Raw genomic sequence first — 17,758 nt, 5'->3', positions numbered from 1 at the left:
TCTATGGGGTTAATATAGTTTCATGTTCTTAACATAGGTAGTGTTGAAAAGATTTTTCTGTAATAAAATTCATGACAATTTTCTTTCTGAAACACAACATTTTCTAACTGACTTCAAAGTTCATAATAGGAAATTTGAGCATGGAGTTGTACTAATAGTTCCAGTAAAAACTGATGTTATTAATTTTTAGTATATTTTCCCTGAAAGGAAATATTTTTACTATTTTACCAAATACATTTTCTCCTCCAAGTATTTTTAGCAAATTCAAGAATAGACTCTGTAAGGCATGTGTCATTAAAAAAAAGGAGTTATTTACATAGTTATGTACAGAGAAATTTTTGTTTAGGTGATTGAATTCATTTCTTTATTCACAGATATTAATCCATTCCTGATGGTGTTCTAGGTGCTGGGCATACACTGATGAGAAAAGGGTAATATTTGCACACATATAGAGAGATACAACTGAATTAGTATTACTTATGCTATGATTATGTTTTTACAGAAGCAGGAATAAATTTGTACTTTCTAGCTTTATAATCTTATGAGTGTTTGTTGGTTCTTATAGTTTATAATGCATGTTGCAGTCCTATTTCAGTTTGAATATCCGTAAAACTCATGCTTTCCTTTCTTCTTCTAATGTAATATATTAAAAGTCTGGATAATTTTTTTGATTTTGAAGATTAATTTTATTTTTGACCCTTTTTGGAGTAACCATGTATTGGGTTAACAGCAATAATTAGGCAGTTTTATCTGTCAGTTTGCCACCTGTACAATTATATCAGGCTTCATTAAGGGCCCTAGTAAGAGATAACGTGATAAATTCTTAGGAGAATTTATAATTTGATTTGGTTATCATATTACATTTGTAGAATTTAAAATATCCATGCATGCAGGTATACAGTGATACTCTCTATCAGGTGCTGACAAACTTTTTCTGGAAAGGGTCAGACAGTAAATATTTTAGGCCTTGTGGGCCACATGGCTCTGTTGCAATTACTCAGTGCTGTTGCTGTAGCAGGAGAGCAGCTATAACAATAACTATATGAATGAACAGGGCTGTCTGCCAATAAAACTTTAGGGATAAAAACAGGCAGTGGCTGGGTTTGGCCCATGGGCTGTAGTTTGCTGACCCCCGCTCTCTATATTTAAAATGCACAATTTATCATGCAGGCAGGTCTACCTGATTGATTGGAAAATAGTTCTTACATAACCCAGCAATCAGAGTGAAAGCAATGTGTATAGTTCCCAGTCACTTACCCCACTTGGAATGAGGGGAGCTGTGGAGGGTGACAAGGCTGTCGTCCCTAAGAAGGTACTTGGTTCCTTCTGGGCTGAACATCTGCTTTGTCCTAACCTGGTTGTTAGCAGCTCTTTTCATCTCTAATATCCCCAGTCAGATATTTCTGGTTCATTGGCTCTTTGGTGAGTCCTGGCCCCGGCGTTGGGAGGGAATCTTCCATCTGAGGGATCCATGGGCAGGTATCTCCTTGTTCACAAGCAGTTTCTGTCATTTGCAGCTGTGGAAGTATTCCCAAGAATGTACCAAGTGTTAATGAAGTAAAAAGCTGCAGGAAGGTAGGACAGGATAAAGACAAATGTACCTGAAATATTAGCTATGGTCTTCTTGACCTTTGAAATCCTCATAAAATGGACTTGAAACCCACTATACCCCTGTGGCTGTCCAAAGCCCTCCCCAAGTCTCTGCCAATCCACTGGGTACATGGTTCTCATAATCAGCTCTGGTTCCAGGCTCTGAATCTCCTGAATGAGTTCAGTTTGGGGATCATTTTTCATGTTTCCTTTTTCTGTAATTCCATGATACACAGCCTCTTTCTCACTCTGGCTATAGTGTGGAGAACAAATCAGGGAGTGCAGGAATAGATGGAGGTAAACCAGACAGGGGGAGGCATTTGCAGTATTCCAGGTGAGACGTGATGGCCGTTGTTAGTCGGATGTAGAATCTATGAGGCTGGAGAGTTTTGCTTTGCAGAGGGTTGTATCCAGGTGTCCAAACAGTGCCTGACACACAGTGGGTGCTCAATTATCTCTTCCAGAGATAGGGAACCATGGGAGATTACTAGATGTGGGGATGGAGATTATTTATTTGGCCAGACATGTGGGGTTTGAGGTACTTTTGCAGCATCCACTGGGGAGATGTCAAATGGCCAGTTGGATACAAAGGTCTGGAGTGCAGAGGAAAACTCTGTGCTGCTATTTAAAGATGTAAGTCAGTTGGTGCTATTTGTGTGGGTGGCATTGCCTGGAGAAAGCGGATGGGAGAAAAAAGTTTATAGAAAGAGAAGGAGTGACCAGTGAGGGAGCAGAAAGAGAAGGCAAAGGAGGAAAGTGCTTGAAGAAGATGGGAGTGGCTAACTGAGAATTTGATCTGTCAAATGATACTGAGATGTCATTACAAGGATGATTGAAAAATATCATTTCAGTAGAGCAACATGGAGGTCAATGGTGACCGTAGCAAAGGCTCTTTTGGTGCAGTGACAGAAGTGGATGCCAAACTGTAGTGGTCACAAGAGTAGGCAGTAAGTGAGGAAACTTGGACAATAAATATTCAGAACTGTGAGATCATTTTGGATGAGAAAGAAGGAGAGAGATAGGACTGTGCCTGAAGTGGGATATAGGCTTGAGAAGGGATTTAAAAAATAACCAGGAGAGACCTTAACATAGTAAAACGCTGACGGCAGTGATATAGGAGATAGAGGGAGGGGAAGAGAGGGGGAGAGGGGGAAAGAGAGGTAAATTGAGATCGGATATATGATTCAATGGAGAATTAAGATGGCAAATTCCTGAGAAGAGAGGAGGAGATGAAGTCTGTAGCAAATGTGGAAGGATTAGTCTTGAATAGGAAGAGTCTTAAATAGCATCTCTACAGGAGAGAAGGGTCTATAAATGAGCAGGTGTGTGTGTGCTGAAATTTAGATAGGTGAGGCAGTTCCCATTTGATGGTTTTTATTCTCTCTGTAGGGTGGGAATAGGGGTGTCCTCTTCTGAAAGTGAGGGCAGAAGAGTGGGAAAAGATAGTTTGAGGAGAATAGAAAAGACTTTAAATTAACAATCAAGTAGTCCTGTTGCGTGACTTTTTACAGCCACATTCAGCTGTCCAAGTGTAGATACAGAGAGAGAAGATTGTTGGATTCATCTCATGTTGGCTTTTACAAGATAGGTGAGAAGAAAATCCAGAGGGGTAAGGGGGTTCAGGGCATCAGCAAGAGTATCATTGAAATAATGGTCCAAGGATTTTTAAAAAGATATATAGAGAAATGAAGAAAGGAGAGAGTTGATCAAGTGGAAGAAGATAGAGGGATCAATGGACAGTAGGTCCTGAAAGACTCAGAGAATGGCTGTCATGATGAATGGATAAAGAAGATGTGATACACACACACACACACACACACAAAATGGAATATTACTCGGCCATAAAAAAGAATGAAATAATGCCATTTGCAGCAACATGGATGGACCTAGAGATTATCATACTGAGTGAAGTCAGACAAAGACAAATAGCATATGATATTGCTCATATGTGGAATCTAAAAAAAAGATACAGATGAACTCATCTACGAAACAGAAATAGACTCACAGACATAGAAAACAAACGTATGATTACTAAAAGGGAAGGGGGAGAGAGATAAATTAGGAGTTTGGGATGACACACTACTATATACACACTACCATATATAAAATAGATAACCAACAAGGAGCTACCGTATAGCACTGGGAACTCTACTCAGTATTCTATAATAGCCTATAATGGAAAAGAATCTGAAAAAGAATATATATGTGTATATATATGTGTGTGTGTATAACTGAGTCACTGTGCTGTACATCTGAACCTAATACAACATTGCAAACCAACTGTATATTTAAAAACGAGAGAGAGAATGGCTGTTGTGAAAAAAAGTTGAATCACTAAGCCAGGAGGCAAGCACAATAAAGTATGTAAAAGAGACAGATGAGAAGGTCTCCCAATGGAACCAATGACTCAAGGAGATGTCCCAGTCAGGTAGATTGTATCCATATATGTTACATAAGCCAACACGACACCTTTAACAATCAATGTAGTTCTTAAGACACAAGAAATGAGTTTTCACCAACAGGATTAATAAAACATGAGAACTACATATTTGAAATATGTGCAGGTCAACAAGATGCATTGCTCCCTGCCTGCACCATGGAATGCTTGTGCCTGTGCTTAGCTTACGGTTTCAAGTATGTGGAGGGTAGGTTCTGGAAGAGGGTACCTTCTGGAGAGAGGATTGTTGAGTCCACTGAAATGAAGCTTAGGAATTGTCCTAGCAGTTTATCTCATCTGGCATTATTCACCCAAGAGTAAAGTCTGGGAGTTGCATTATATTCAGAGGAACCTCAAAGGGCCTCTGAATAATGCAGCATTTATAGCAATAGTCTTAAGTGGCCATGAGTGCAAGAGAAAAGTTACGCACTTGAGGAAAGTGCTGAGATTTTTTCTAAGTATTTCTTAGTTGTGAATTTCTTGTATTTCTTCCTCTTCTCCCCTTCATAAAAGGAATCAATTTCCTAGTTATTGGAGAAAGCATTTGCACTAATCATGAATATGGTTTCTGGAGGTCAAATACTTGTTGATATATAAGGTATTAAAATGAGCCTCTAGCACTTTCCCTACTGATTCTTCTCTTATGAATGCTAAATGAGATGTATTTGGACACAGGATTCCACATAGCACTGAGGCCGTTGTGCATTTGCCACCCAAGAAGATTATCACTATAATGCTCCTGTGACCACCCACCTTAACCAAGAAAGCTTTTCCATTGTTGTGGAAGCCAAAGAAAGTTCATAACTTTTTACCTCTCTGGATGTATTTTACCACTCTTTTAAGCTGCAACAGGGCTTTTCAGGGATACTTTTCTCAGAATCATGGCTAGTTTAAGTGCTGGTTCCCTACAATGTCTTAACTGATCCTCCAGCAAGAAATCATATTCCTATCTTTTGAATTCCTATAAATCTCATGGTGCTTATCATTTGCTACCTTGAAATGTAGTTATTTACATACATATCTTATCTCTCCTACAAGACTGTGAGCTTTGGAGGGGCAGTTGGTCTTAAATCGTTATTATATCCATCACTATGCTTATTATAATTAGTAGGTGTTCAATAACTACTTGTTGAGTAAATGAAGTAAATAAGTCAGTTCTACTGTTTCTGTTGAGCTGTAGTTCCACACTGGCTTTTTAAATTTATTTTTTTAAACTTGTTTTAGGGCTGTGTTTGATCTTGAAAGACCTCTTGGTTCCTGAACTACATCTGGGGCTCTGTTGGACTCCACACAGGTTCTTTGTGGTTTGTCCTGGGTCGCCATTAGACCTGTCGTTTGGTCTATGGCCCTTACTTCCTTATCTATGTGTGGCCTTAAATTTATTTATTTTATTTACTTTTGGCTGCATTGGGTCCTCGTTGCTGCACGCAGGCTCTCTCAAGTTGTGGTGAGCAGGGCCCACTCTTCATTGCGGCACATGGGCTTCAGTAGTTGTGGCACTCGGTCTCAGTAGTTGTGGCTCACTGGCTTAGCTGCTCCACGGCACGTGGGATCTTCCCAGGCCAGGGCTCGAACCTGTGTCTCCTGCATTGGTAGGAGGATTCTTAACCACTGCTCCACCAGGGAAGCCCCACACTGGCTTTTTACAGGTAAATGTTATATCCAAGCCTCAAAGGGTACCACCCACCCAATGCTGGTGTTATAATCAATGTGCTATAGCAGATCTTATATTACATTGTGTCAATGTGTTAGATCACATTGGGTGAAATCTGAAACTGACCCTCATATACAGAAGGCAAGGAGAGACTGAAGAAAGAGGCAGATGACTCCAGATTGGTAGATGGCAGTTTTAATAAGCAAGGGGACTTACATGCAAGGTTTGTCTTGGACAGCTGCAAGGTGATTAGATCTCCATGCCTGCCAGAATCTTAAGAGTTTATATAGAAGACATAACGGGATGCAGTCACGTATACCATCCAGATGGTCTCAACAGCGCATTGCTCTCTCAAGGCTGTGTCCTTGAAAATGGCTTTGGTTGTGGGAACAATGGGCGTAACGTATGTTCTAAGGACGGAAGAGGGGGTGAGGAGCCTCTGATTGCCTGAGTCCAGCTCATGGTTCAACTGGTAGGTCAGTCCTTTCCATGACCTCCTCCTGCCACTTAATTGTAAACTAACTCTGAATCAACTCACGTTGGCTGGTCGATTAAACCAGGTTCAAAGGGAATGGGTCAGTACAGACATTAATCTAGGAAATCAAGCCATTCTTAAGCTAACAGCATACGTTCTTTCAAATAATATCTCCCACGGAGAATTCTTAAAATTACAGAGGGTGTCATCACATCAGTGTATGTAGTGAATACTGCTTGCAATATGTGTTAGTGAACCAGAACTCATTTTGATGTAGGAGGAATAAAGCAGAAATGGAGAATCACATACGCTTTGCAATTCAGAAGAACTCATCAAAGTTGCTTTCTTATCCGTGGGAAATTATCAGGTACTGGTTATATACCAGAAAAGATCAAATGCAGGATCATCGGTTAGGACAACTTCTTGATTTTGATAAAGCTCTTTCTCAAAGGTCATTCAATTTAAAAAATTAGATTTTTCTTACAGAGGAAGAACCAACAAAACTTGGTAATGAATAGCATGGGGGGATGATGGAAAAGTCCGGAGTCTCGAGGTTATAGGAATAATGGAGTTTGTTTTAGCACAAATATGGAAGTCAGGAGAACTAGTTTGAAGGTAATGGATAAAGAAGGAGATTAGTTTGGTTTTGGACATGTTGAAAAGAGATGATGCTATGTACTAGGCATCAGAAATATATGATTTAACTTGAAAGGAAGTTCAGGACTCAAGAGATTCAAGAGCTGGGTACACCAAGGTTGTAGTTCAAGCTCTGAAACTGTCAGAGAGGGAAAGGCAAGGAGAGTCAGAAGTCCAAGAGAGAACCATGAGAAACATCTTCATTAATGGGATCAGAAGAGTTGCTCATAGTGACTCAAATCGCTTTTAATTCCATCTCTGTTGAAAAAATTACTCCCCTAAGCCAGTTGCAATAAATGAATTTCCAGACATTGTTTCTGGCAAGAGATTGAGCTAAGCAAAATTTAAAGAATTTGAAGACAAGAACTTTATCTCGTTGAACCATCTCCATTGCATCTCATCATTCTCTCACAAATTGATGGGCTGCAGGGGCAGTGTGGACAGTGGAGGGCATCCTGTCAGTGGCCAACAGAACAGGCTTTTTCACTGTTCAACTTGCCACTAAATACATGGTCAGTAATATTCAATCTTGCTGAATTACAAATGGTTAAAAACTTATTTGATCTAGATTCATGCAGATTTGGGTTAGGACTAATGAGCAAAACAAGAATGAAGTCTGGATAATGCCCTGTCCACAACTACTCACCAGTATTTTATCACTGTATTAGGCACCCTTTGCTTAGAGTTCTAGGTCAAGGTGAGTTCTTGCCATGGTAAGAACAGCCCTTTGGAATAAAACCAAATTAGCAGATACATTTAAAAAAAAATCAAGATGGAATATCGTTATAAGTTCATATACTCCTGAAAAACATTTCAGAAATAGATGATTTGCTCTTCCCTGAATGTGATTTGTAGTTATTTGTTCATTTATTAGTGTGATTTGGTGACTAACCTCATTTCATGCCCTAAAATACACGGAGGAAAGTCTCTTAGGAATGCTGCTTCTTTAAATGGATAGCTGTACTCTGAAATGTCATACCACGCACTGAGTTGCTTTGTAGTATTAAAACCACGTTTCATTTTCCTCTCCTACTTTAGGGCTTGGGAGCACATGATGATACCATGGGTGATGGCTGCTCTCAGAAGCTGGCGACTGTGAATATTCTTCGTTTCCTATTGCTGGTCCTGATTCCATGTATCTGTGCTCTCGTTGTCCTGCTGGTGATCCTGCTGTCCTTTGTTGGTAAGTGATGCCATTATTAAAGATAAATGAAGTTAAAATTAAAATTAGCATGATTTATAAGAGCTGTTTTTTTTTTTTTTTTTTTTCTGTGGTACGCGGGCCTCTCACTGTTGTGGCCTCTCCCGTTGCGGAGCACAGGCTCTGGACGCGCAGGCTCAGCGGCCATGGCTCACGGGCCCAGCCGCTCCGCGGCACGTGGGATCTTCCCGGACCAGGGCACGAACCCGTGTCCCCTGCACTGGCAGGTGGACTCTCAACCACTGCGCCACCAGGGAAGCCCAAGAGCTGTTTCTACTGCTCTGGGTGGTGGTTTACCATTGGAGGATCTTTCCCAGCGGGGAGAAATCCGATTGTATTTGCATTTTCAAAAGACAAAAGACCTGGATACACTATAGGGGACTGGAGGCATAAAGAAATGAAGGCAGGGAGACAGGTTGGCGAGTGGTGATTGTCTAAGTAAAAGATGATAAGGGCTTAGATTAAAGCATTTGGTGCACTAAAATCAACGGAAATCAAGACAGATTGGATTTTGGCATAAGGGAGAAAGAGAAATCAAGGTTGACTCTCCGATTTCTAGCTTGGGCAACCAGGTTGATTTTGGTGCCACCTGTTAACGTAGGAAGTAAAGGCGGAGGAGAGGGATGCAGGTAGATGGAGGGCAGGCTGGAAGTTCAGTTAGGACATGTTAAGTTGGAGATACTTGTGGAACAACTAAATACAGTGGAATCATAGTTTAAGTGCATTTATGGTGAGCAAATTCAGCAGTGCAAGCTGGGCCAAGAAATGGAGGACTGTAAGAGTCCAACACCTTACCTTCCTAAGGGAATTTCAAGGGAAATGGTGAGTCTGTGTGATTTCTGGCTTCTGCGCTGACTTTAGAATTTAACTCCCACCCCACTGTTACTAGTCTGAAGCTGGAACTATCCAGAAGGGAAGCTGAGAAGGGAGCCTAAGTGCAGTTATGAATGTAGGAGTCTCAGTGGAAGCAGCGGGAGTAGATGAATTGTTAGGAGAAAGGGCAGTGATTAAAAGCTGGGGGCATAGGGCTTCCCTGGTGGCGCAGTGCAGGGGACACGGGCTCGTGCCCCGGTCTGGGAAGATCCCACATGCCGCAGAGCGGCTGGGTCCGTGAGCCATGGCCGCTGAGCCTGCGCGCCCGGAGCCTGTGTTCCGCAACGGGAAAGGCCACAACAGTGAGAGCCCCGCATACCGCAAAAAAAAAGAAAAAAAAAAAAGCTGGAGGCATATGGGTTTCCCTGGTGGCACAGTGGTTGAGAGTCCGCCTGCCGATGCAGGGGACACGGGTTCGTGCCCCCGTCTGGGAAGATCCCACATGCCGTGGAGCGGCTGGGCCCGTGAGCCATGGCCGCTGAGCCTGCGTGTCTGGAGCCTGTGCTCCGCAACGGGAGAGGCCACAACAGTGAGAGGCCCAAAAATCTTGGGGCATAGCCCTGGAGGATGCCGGTGTTTAGGGGAGACAAGGAAAGAGAAAGCATCAAGAGATACCGGAAGTGTTGTTGGAGAAGAAGGAAAGGAACCGGGAAATGCTGGGTTCCACAGAAGCTAAAGGCAGAGAGATGGTCAGAGGTCACAGGGTGACAAGTAAGAAGAGGACAGAAAATGCCTCGGCCCAGGAAGTCTGCAGGTTTTCTATTGGGGTTTTAATCGTCCTGCTCCACGTGGTGCCAGCTCTGGCCTGCTCTCGGGCTAAAGGCAGGACAAAACCCTGAAACTCGCCTCTGCCTCTCTGTTCTTCCAGGACTCCCCTCCCCTCCAGACTTGGCCTGCTTTTGTTTCCTTATCAGTACCGTCGGGTCGTTGCTTTTTTGTGTTTTGTCCAGAGTTTATAGTTGTTATGTCTGGGAGGGTCTGTCTGGTAGACGCTCCCTCAGTCATACCCCTGTCATTTTTTTTTTTTTTTTTGCGGTACGCGGGCCTCTCACTGTTGTGGCCTCTCCCGTTGCGGAGCACAGGCTCCGGACGCGCAGGCTCAGCGGCCATGGCTCACGGGTCCAGCCGCTCCACGGCATGTGGGATCTTCCCCGGGGGCACGAACCCGTGTCCCCTGCATCGGCAGGCAGACTCTCAACCACTGCGCCACCAGGGAAGTCCCCCTGTCATTTTTAACAGTCTCATTCTTGGAACACTGTGTGGAATGGCTCACACACTGTGAAGAATATTTCCTTTCAATCTCAGGGTGGAATGCTAATATAAGTTTAAAACCCATTTTTAAGTGCTTCAGAGCTTAGAGGCCTCTGAGAAGAGGCAGGGTGCTATTAAAAGTGTTTTAATTGGGTTTATTTGTTTGTTTATATATTAAATTTAAACATTTTTATCACTTTATTGACATTTAATTTACATACCATACAATTCACCTATTTAAAATGTGTAATTCAATAATTTTTAATATATTCACAGGTAAGTTCAACCATCACCACAGTCAATTTTGGAACATTTTCATTACCTCAAGAAGAAACTCTATTCCCTTTTAGCTATCTGTCACCCTCCCATCTTTCTGTCTCCCCTGTGCTCCAGCCCTAAGCAACCGCTAATGTACTTTGTGTCTCTATAGATTCCCCTATTCTGGACATTTCATATGACCATATGTGGTTTTTGTGACTGGCTTCTTTCACTCCACATAATATTTTCAAGGTTCATCCATATTTTAGTATCTATCAGTACTTCATTCCTTATGGCAAAATAATACTCCATTGTATGGATTTACCACGTTAAAAAATGCATTTATCAATTGATGGACATTTTAGTTTCCATCTTTCGGCTATTACGAATAATGTTGCTCTGAACCTTCATGTTCAAGTTTTTGTGCGGACATATGTTTTCATTTATCTTGGGCTTATACCTAGGGGTAGATTTTTCTTGTATCACTTATATGAGATTAGGAAGTGAACCAATTTGTAACCATTTCTTAGTGCTATTTTGGCTTATATGTAGGTAACCTTTAGAAAGTGGGTGTTTTCCAGACGGTCTTCAAAAGCATTCTTTTCATAGGCTCTGCACCAGATGATTTGATATAGATATATTAAGTAATATCTGCCCAAATAAACATTTCCTGTTTTATAACTGAGATGTTTGTTGTTTTAATGAGCGATAAAATCATTTTATACCTTTGTTTAAAAAACCTCGTTAGATTCTGCTTGCTTTTAAGAATGTTCTGTTTGGTTTGCGCTTAAAATCCGTGCTCTTTCAAAGTTTTGTAGTTATTTCTGGGTCTGTAAGGGTTGCTAAGGGATGCTGGAATGCCAAATAACAGGAGCTCTAGCTTCAAAAGGCAAAGAGATAATAGTGAGAAGTTTATTGATTAGGAAGAGATAATAAAACCTTATGCTAATAAACACAGATGCACTACGCGTTTCTAATTTTGTCTCTTTGGGCTTCTGGCATGTGTAAAGTCAAGATGGCAGAAATTTCTGAAGATAAGAGAGTTGGACTTTCTGAATAATTATTTCAGCAGCAGGCTGTAGAAAAGAGCAATAGCAAATCGTTTCTCTCCTCAACCCCTTAAACTGAAGCTGGAGCTACAAAGGTTTCGTTTAGTTTAGTTTGGACTCTAAAATGAAGATTCAGGTATTTGAAGGAAATTGAAGAGAAAAATGAAGAGTAAGAAAGGTACAATATTATACCTGGGTTTTTATTTTTCAGTTATAGTCTAATACTGAAGGGCCATGTGACCTAGAAGAAAGAATTTATAACTCAACGCTAGGAGGTCTGGGTTTAGCATCTTACTCTTCCATTTACTAGATGGGTGACTTTTGGTCACATGCTTTACCTTCTCTGTAAGGTGGGGAATATAATGCTTATTCATTTCAGAGAATTGTTATGGAAGTAAAATGAAATAATATCTGTGAAAGTGTTTTTATTTATTTATTTTAGTTTAAAAAATTGTTTTATTTTCTATTGGAGTATAGTTGACTAATAACATGTTAGTTTCAGGTGTATAGCAAAGTAATTCAGTTATACATATACATTCTATTCTTTTTCAAATTCTTTTTCCATTTAAGTTAATATGAGTATTGAGCAGAATTCCCTGTGCTATACATAGGTCCTTGTTGGTTATCTTTTTTTTTTTTTTTTGGCTATGCCGCGTGGCACGTGGGATCTTAGTTTCCCGACCAGGGATCAAACCCTCACTCCCTGCAGTGGAAATGCGAAGTCTTATCCACTGGACCACCAGGGAAGTCCTGTTGGTTATCCATTTTAAATATAGCAGTGTGTACATGTCAATCCCAAACTCCCAATCTGTCCCTTCCCCCCCAGTAACCGTAAGTTTGTTCTCTAAGTCTGTGAGTCTGTTTCTGCTTTGTAAATAAGTTCTTTTGTATCATTTATTTTAGATTCTGCATATAATGGTATCATATTGTGAAAGTGTTTTTATAGGTGACAACATTCATTATGAGAGTAAAAAATTGGTTTTTGCTTATGAATATCATTACTAATATTAGATAACTTGTTAATAAATAGTTCTCTTACACTCAAAAATTAACCAAAAATGTCCTTATCTCATTTTAACTCTATCTGTAAGAACTAAAATCTGTGAACTATGACCCATCATCATAGTAATCCCATAATTTATAACCCCATAACCCTACAACCAAGCCATTGCCATAGTATAGTTTGATTGCTAGTAAAGTAGCTAGGAAGAAGTAAAGTTGACCGACTGTTGGATTTGCAGTGTGATGCCAAGTTTCACTTGACTGTTAGGCTCAGGCCTGAGAGCCACTTTCAGAGACTCATTCCTCTCTTATAAGAGCTAAACTAGCAGTTTAGTTCTTCCATCACATGTTGTGCTTCCATCACAGGACTGCAAGAGTCAGCTAGTACCATGGAATACTTGATCAGAGCTTGGACTGATATCTGCCTTAAATTATTTATAAATAATATAGAAACATTATATATGCAACACTTAAAGTAAAATTATGTTGACATGTTGAGCAACATTGAACAGACATAAAATAGTAGATATAATTTGATACTGTTTATTCCTTTATTGAATGCCTGTGAAATTTGAGGCAGTATCCTATGGGACTTGGGCACAGCCCTGAATCAGCATATCCTCATGGGCTTCCTAGTTCAGTGAAGGAGGGACACCTAAAAATGACCACACAGTTGATTAGTTGCCACAGAGGTAACTCCTATGCAGGAAGAGAGTTTCTTTGAGACAAGGTCTGACAGGGTCTGAACGTGGTCTGGGAAGCCTTCCCTGAGGGGGTGGCGCTTTAACCATGACCTTCACCATGAGGATTTTGGAGTGGGGGAGTGGTGTGATTGATCTGGTTGGGGATTTTAAAAGGGTTTTTTGACACCTGTCTAGAGAAAGGGTTGAAGTGGGTAGAGAATGTGTCAGGGGAAAAAATAGAAAGTTATTTCAAGCATCTTATAAATGTGCTTTGGAGTATGGTCTGCACTGATTTTTTTTTTTTTTTTTTTTTTTTAAGCAGAAGTCTTCTTAGAAGCCCATATGATTTAAATTTATTTATTTATTTATTTCTGGCTGTGTTGGGTCTTCGTTTCTGTGCGAGGGCTTTCTCTAGTTGCGGTGAGCGGGGGCCACTCTTCATCGCGGTGCGCGGGCCTCTCACTCTCGCGGCCTCTCTTGTTGCGGAGCACAGGCTCCAGACGTCTGCACTGATTTTTGCAAACTGTTATTCATCTCAATTTGATTTCATCAAAGGTGTGGTCCCCCCACATCTCATTAGAATGTTCTTAACTTTTTTTTCCCCAGCTGTTGAAGACTTGGTTTCAAAGTCTCGTCCACTCATCCACATCTAAAATAAATTTTGTTTTAGCCTTAAGCTTAAGAATGGCCTAAGGTTACTATTCCTAGTTTTCTTAATTCTATGTAAAGTCTATGTGGGACCTATTAATTTTTTATTTTTGTCACGCATTGAAGAAGAAAGAAATTATAGTGGTGGGGAGTATAGGAAATATGGTAAAATAGTTTGTTTTTCTTGAACTCAAGAGAAATATTCCTCTATAAAAGTGACTTTCCTCTTCAAAAATGCTAGATGAGCTGGAGATCATTGAACTTAAATATAGTTTTTCTCTTACCGAATTTCTTAGCAGCTTGTGGCTTTTACAAGAATTTGGAATGATAAGAATCTTAACTTCCTAACTTATAGTGTTATGTTTTGAATATCATTTTAAAATGGAAAACTTCCCAGATCCTGATTTCTTCTCACCAAAACCTTAAGATTTTCCATGCCCTTTTATGACCTGACTCCACGTTCCTTATTTAATTCTCCAAATTCCTTTAATAATGCTGGTCTTCTGAGCAGATGCAAAAACATAGAGTTCTCAAACCTGAAAATATTTTTTCGTTAATTCCTTAGGCCTGAGGTTATGCATTATGTCTAAAGTTTTGGAAAGGGCAGTCTAAAGCCTTGCACTCAACGTGTAGTCCGTGGATACAGCATCAGCATCACTTGGGAGTTTGTGTGAAATGCAGAATCTGGAATCTTGGGCCCCACTCCAGACCTGCCAAATTTGCCTTCTAATGAGATCCCCAGGTGATTTCTACACTTCATCCAGTCCTTAACCCACTGCAATCTGACCTTTTCCTCTTCCTCTTCTTTTCCTACTACTAAGTCTGTTCTGAGGCCCCCAGTGTCCTTTTTTTGAATGTGCAGAATTTGGAACCGATGTGTGTTTGAACAAGAGTTTGAAACGGAGAGCCTGTGCTTTCTCTCTGTGTTTGTTTACATCTGGTCACAATGAGCATGCTCATTTCTGGTGCCAACAATGCTTTCTTCCATTCAGATGTGATGCCCAGATATCACCTTGCTCAGTCTTGACTACTCCCTTCTTCTCGAAATGCTCTTCTGCTTTGCCTGGATATTATCATTTCTAATTTTCCTTCTATTTCTGGCGGCTCTTTCTCTGTCTCCATAAGCTCATCTTTCTCTACCTATCCAGTAAATTTGGGGGCATCTGTCCTAAGCTCTCTTCTCACTTTGCACCCATAGGTCTCTAGACAATATCATCTTCTCATGACTTCCTTCATCATTCATGCATTCAACAAGTAATTGAGACCTTCACTGGTGCCAAGCATTCTGCTGGGTGCTTGAGATGCAGGCATGCATAATATACCTTCCGACCTTCGAGGAGGCAGACAAGAAAACAGACAATTTCACCTGAGTGTGTATGTGGTATATGCAGAGTGTGCTCTGGGAACACAAAGAAGATGCACATTTGTGGGGAAGTCTGGCAAGGCCTTCTGGAGGAAGTGTTTAGATTGCCCCGGATTTAGACTTTTTTCCCCTTGAATGTTTCATAGCATTTTTTACTCAATGTATTTATAATAATTACAGTAACAAAAGGAAGCTTCTACAACTTTTATTTTTCATTCTCTATTATCTATTGTATCAGTCAGGGCAGGCTATGCTATGCTGTGTAACACAAATAATTCTAATATATTAGTGGCTTAACAACAATGAAGGTCAGTTTCTCATTTGCAACATGTGCTCTGCAAGATGGCAGGGGGGGCTATGCTTATTCAGGTCATTAAAGGACTAAATTGATGGACCAGCCATCATCTTGAACCTTTGTGGTTATTGTGCCAGAAAGAAAGAAAGAGAGCCCTGGAGTAACTTCTATACTTTTTTTATACTTTTAAAAAAGTATATAATGCGGCATCACTAATTATAATCACAATGCCGTACATTAGGTCCCCAGAACTTACTCATCTTATAATTGGAAGTTTGTATCCTTTGACCAACATCAAAGGTATCAAGAGACAGAATGAGGCAAAAGAATGTAACCCCAGCATGTGCCCTAGTAGAATGGGAGAGAATTGAAAATATTTGATGAATAACACTAACGCAACCACCCCATCTTGGTAAATATCTTCATTTACCCAGTAATTCAAACCGGAAACCTTGAAGGGACCTCTGACTCTTTCCATTATGTTCTTACAATTTTGCCTCTGAAAGCTCTCTCCCAAATGTTCCCTTTGTTCTCACTGCTTTTGCCTTGACTCAGTCCTTCTTTTCTCACTTGGACTCTTGCAATAGCCTTCTAACTGCTAGACTTAGCCCCTTTCAAGCATCACCCTGTTGCCAGAGTGATCATTATAACATTCTACCCCATTTATGACTCTGCAAAATTTCTCTATCACAACAAGATCAATTCCAAACCTATGACAGGAATATCCTTCCCAGTCTGGTTTCTACTTCCTTTCAAACCTTTTCTCTTGCCAGTCCCCTGTGTGCCAGCCATGTTTAATTACCTGCTAGTCAGCTTTTGCATATTTTCCCCTTTGCTCTATCTAGAAAGTTCTCTGTTCCCTATTACTACAACTCCCTCTTGCCCACAAATTTTCTAGGCTCAAACCTAGAAAATCCCTACTCATCTTTTAAGATTCACATGGAGGATCTTCTTCCCTAAGAAACCTTTCCTGACTTTCTCAAATGGAATGACAACTTCTTCTCTAATCATTGTCACCGGATTGTCCTATGCATATCATTCTCAAAGCATTTGTATCATGGTCTGTAGTTTTAGGCTACATGCCTGTCTCCGCCAACTAATCTATAAACATCTCGATGACAAGAAACTCTTACTAAATTTTGTAATTTACTTTCAGCAGAGAGTAAAATACATAGTTCCTGGCACATAGAAAATGCAAAGTAAATGTTACCACGTGGCTAGGGATATAAAGGTAAGGAATTAATTTCAAACTCATATCATAGGAAAATAAATTTTTTTAACATCCAGATGATGGTTGATTTTTTTTAACTTGTATATACCTTGTCCAAAATGAGAAGGGTGTGTGGGTGTGTGTGTATGGGTATGTGTCACGTCCCAACTCAGTTCTTGGGTAAAGTTAAATAACTTCCGTAAGCTTTGGTTTCCTTTCCTCTGAAACTTCATAAAGAAGAGTTCATTATAGCATCTGTTTCATGGGATTGTTGGAAGGCTAACTCAATAAATGCTCATAGTGAGGATACTTAGTAAGGTGCCTGTGTTAGTTTCCTATTGCTGCTGTAACAACTTGGTAGCTTAAAATAACACAAATATAGTACCTTAGAGTTATGGAGGTCAGAAGTCCAAAATTGGTCTCACTGGGCTAAAATTAAGGTGTCGGTAGTACTGTATTCCTTCTGGAGGCTCTAGGGGCCAGTCTGTTTTCTGCCTTTTCCAGCTTCTAGAGGCTTCCTGCGTTCCTTGGCTTGTGGCCCCTTGCCATCTTCAAAATGAGCAATGGCCCATTGAGTCTTTCTCACACTGCATAGCTCTGACACACACTCTCTCACCTCCCTCTTCTGCTTACAAGGATTCCATGACTACCGTGGGCTCACCTGAATAATCCAGGATAATTTCCCCATCTCAGATTCCCTAACTTACATCTGCAACATCCCTTTTGCCATGTAAGGTATGTAAAGTAACCTATTCACAGGTTCTGGGACTCGGGATGTGGACATCTCTGGAGGGAGCATTATTTTGCTGCCACAGTGCTCAATCCACTCATTGTAAATGATCAGTAATACTTGACTATTATTGTTGGAAATGCAGACTGTTTCTTAAACATTGTTAAATAGAGCTGTGTTATAGCTGAAACACTTTTGAGCCATACAGCCTTGATGTAATGTGGCCTTCTATTAATAACTTAGCATGAAAGAGTCACAGTTGTTTTACTCCAAAAGTGGGTTAAGTGATTCACTTTTGAAAATTACCTTAGCCATTTTATTATGCTGGGATGCACTTAGAGTAAAAGGAAATTGGCATTTATTTAAAAGTACCTTAGGACTTCCCTGGTGGCGCAGTGGTTAA

General features: G+C 40.5%; 1 protein-coding gene across 1 annotated transcript in view; it reads left to right on the top strand.

Moving 5' to 3' along the window:
- CORIN (corin, serine peptidase) overlaps positions 1–17,758 on the top strand; it is a 265,617-nt gene that overhangs the window by 27,271 nt on the left and 220,588 nt on the right. The window contains 1 exon segment of the mRNA XM_089911890.1: positions 7,831–7,975. Within this exon segment, the coding sequence (XP_089768016.1) occupies positions 7,831–7,975 (145 nt within the window).

This window comes from Delphinapterus leucas, chromosome 5 (genome assembly GCF_059928025.1).
Source record: "Delphinapterus leucas isolate spDelLeu-1000000601 "Yukka" chromosome 5, BTC_Dleu_Yukka2, whole genome shotgun sequence".
In the NCBI taxonomy this organism is placed as follows: domain Eukaryota; kingdom Metazoa; phylum Chordata; class Mammalia; order Artiodactyla; family Monodontidae; genus Delphinapterus; species Delphinapterus leucas.
Note: the sequence above shows the minus strand (reverse complement) of the source record. Positions and strands in the feature narration are given on the sequence as shown.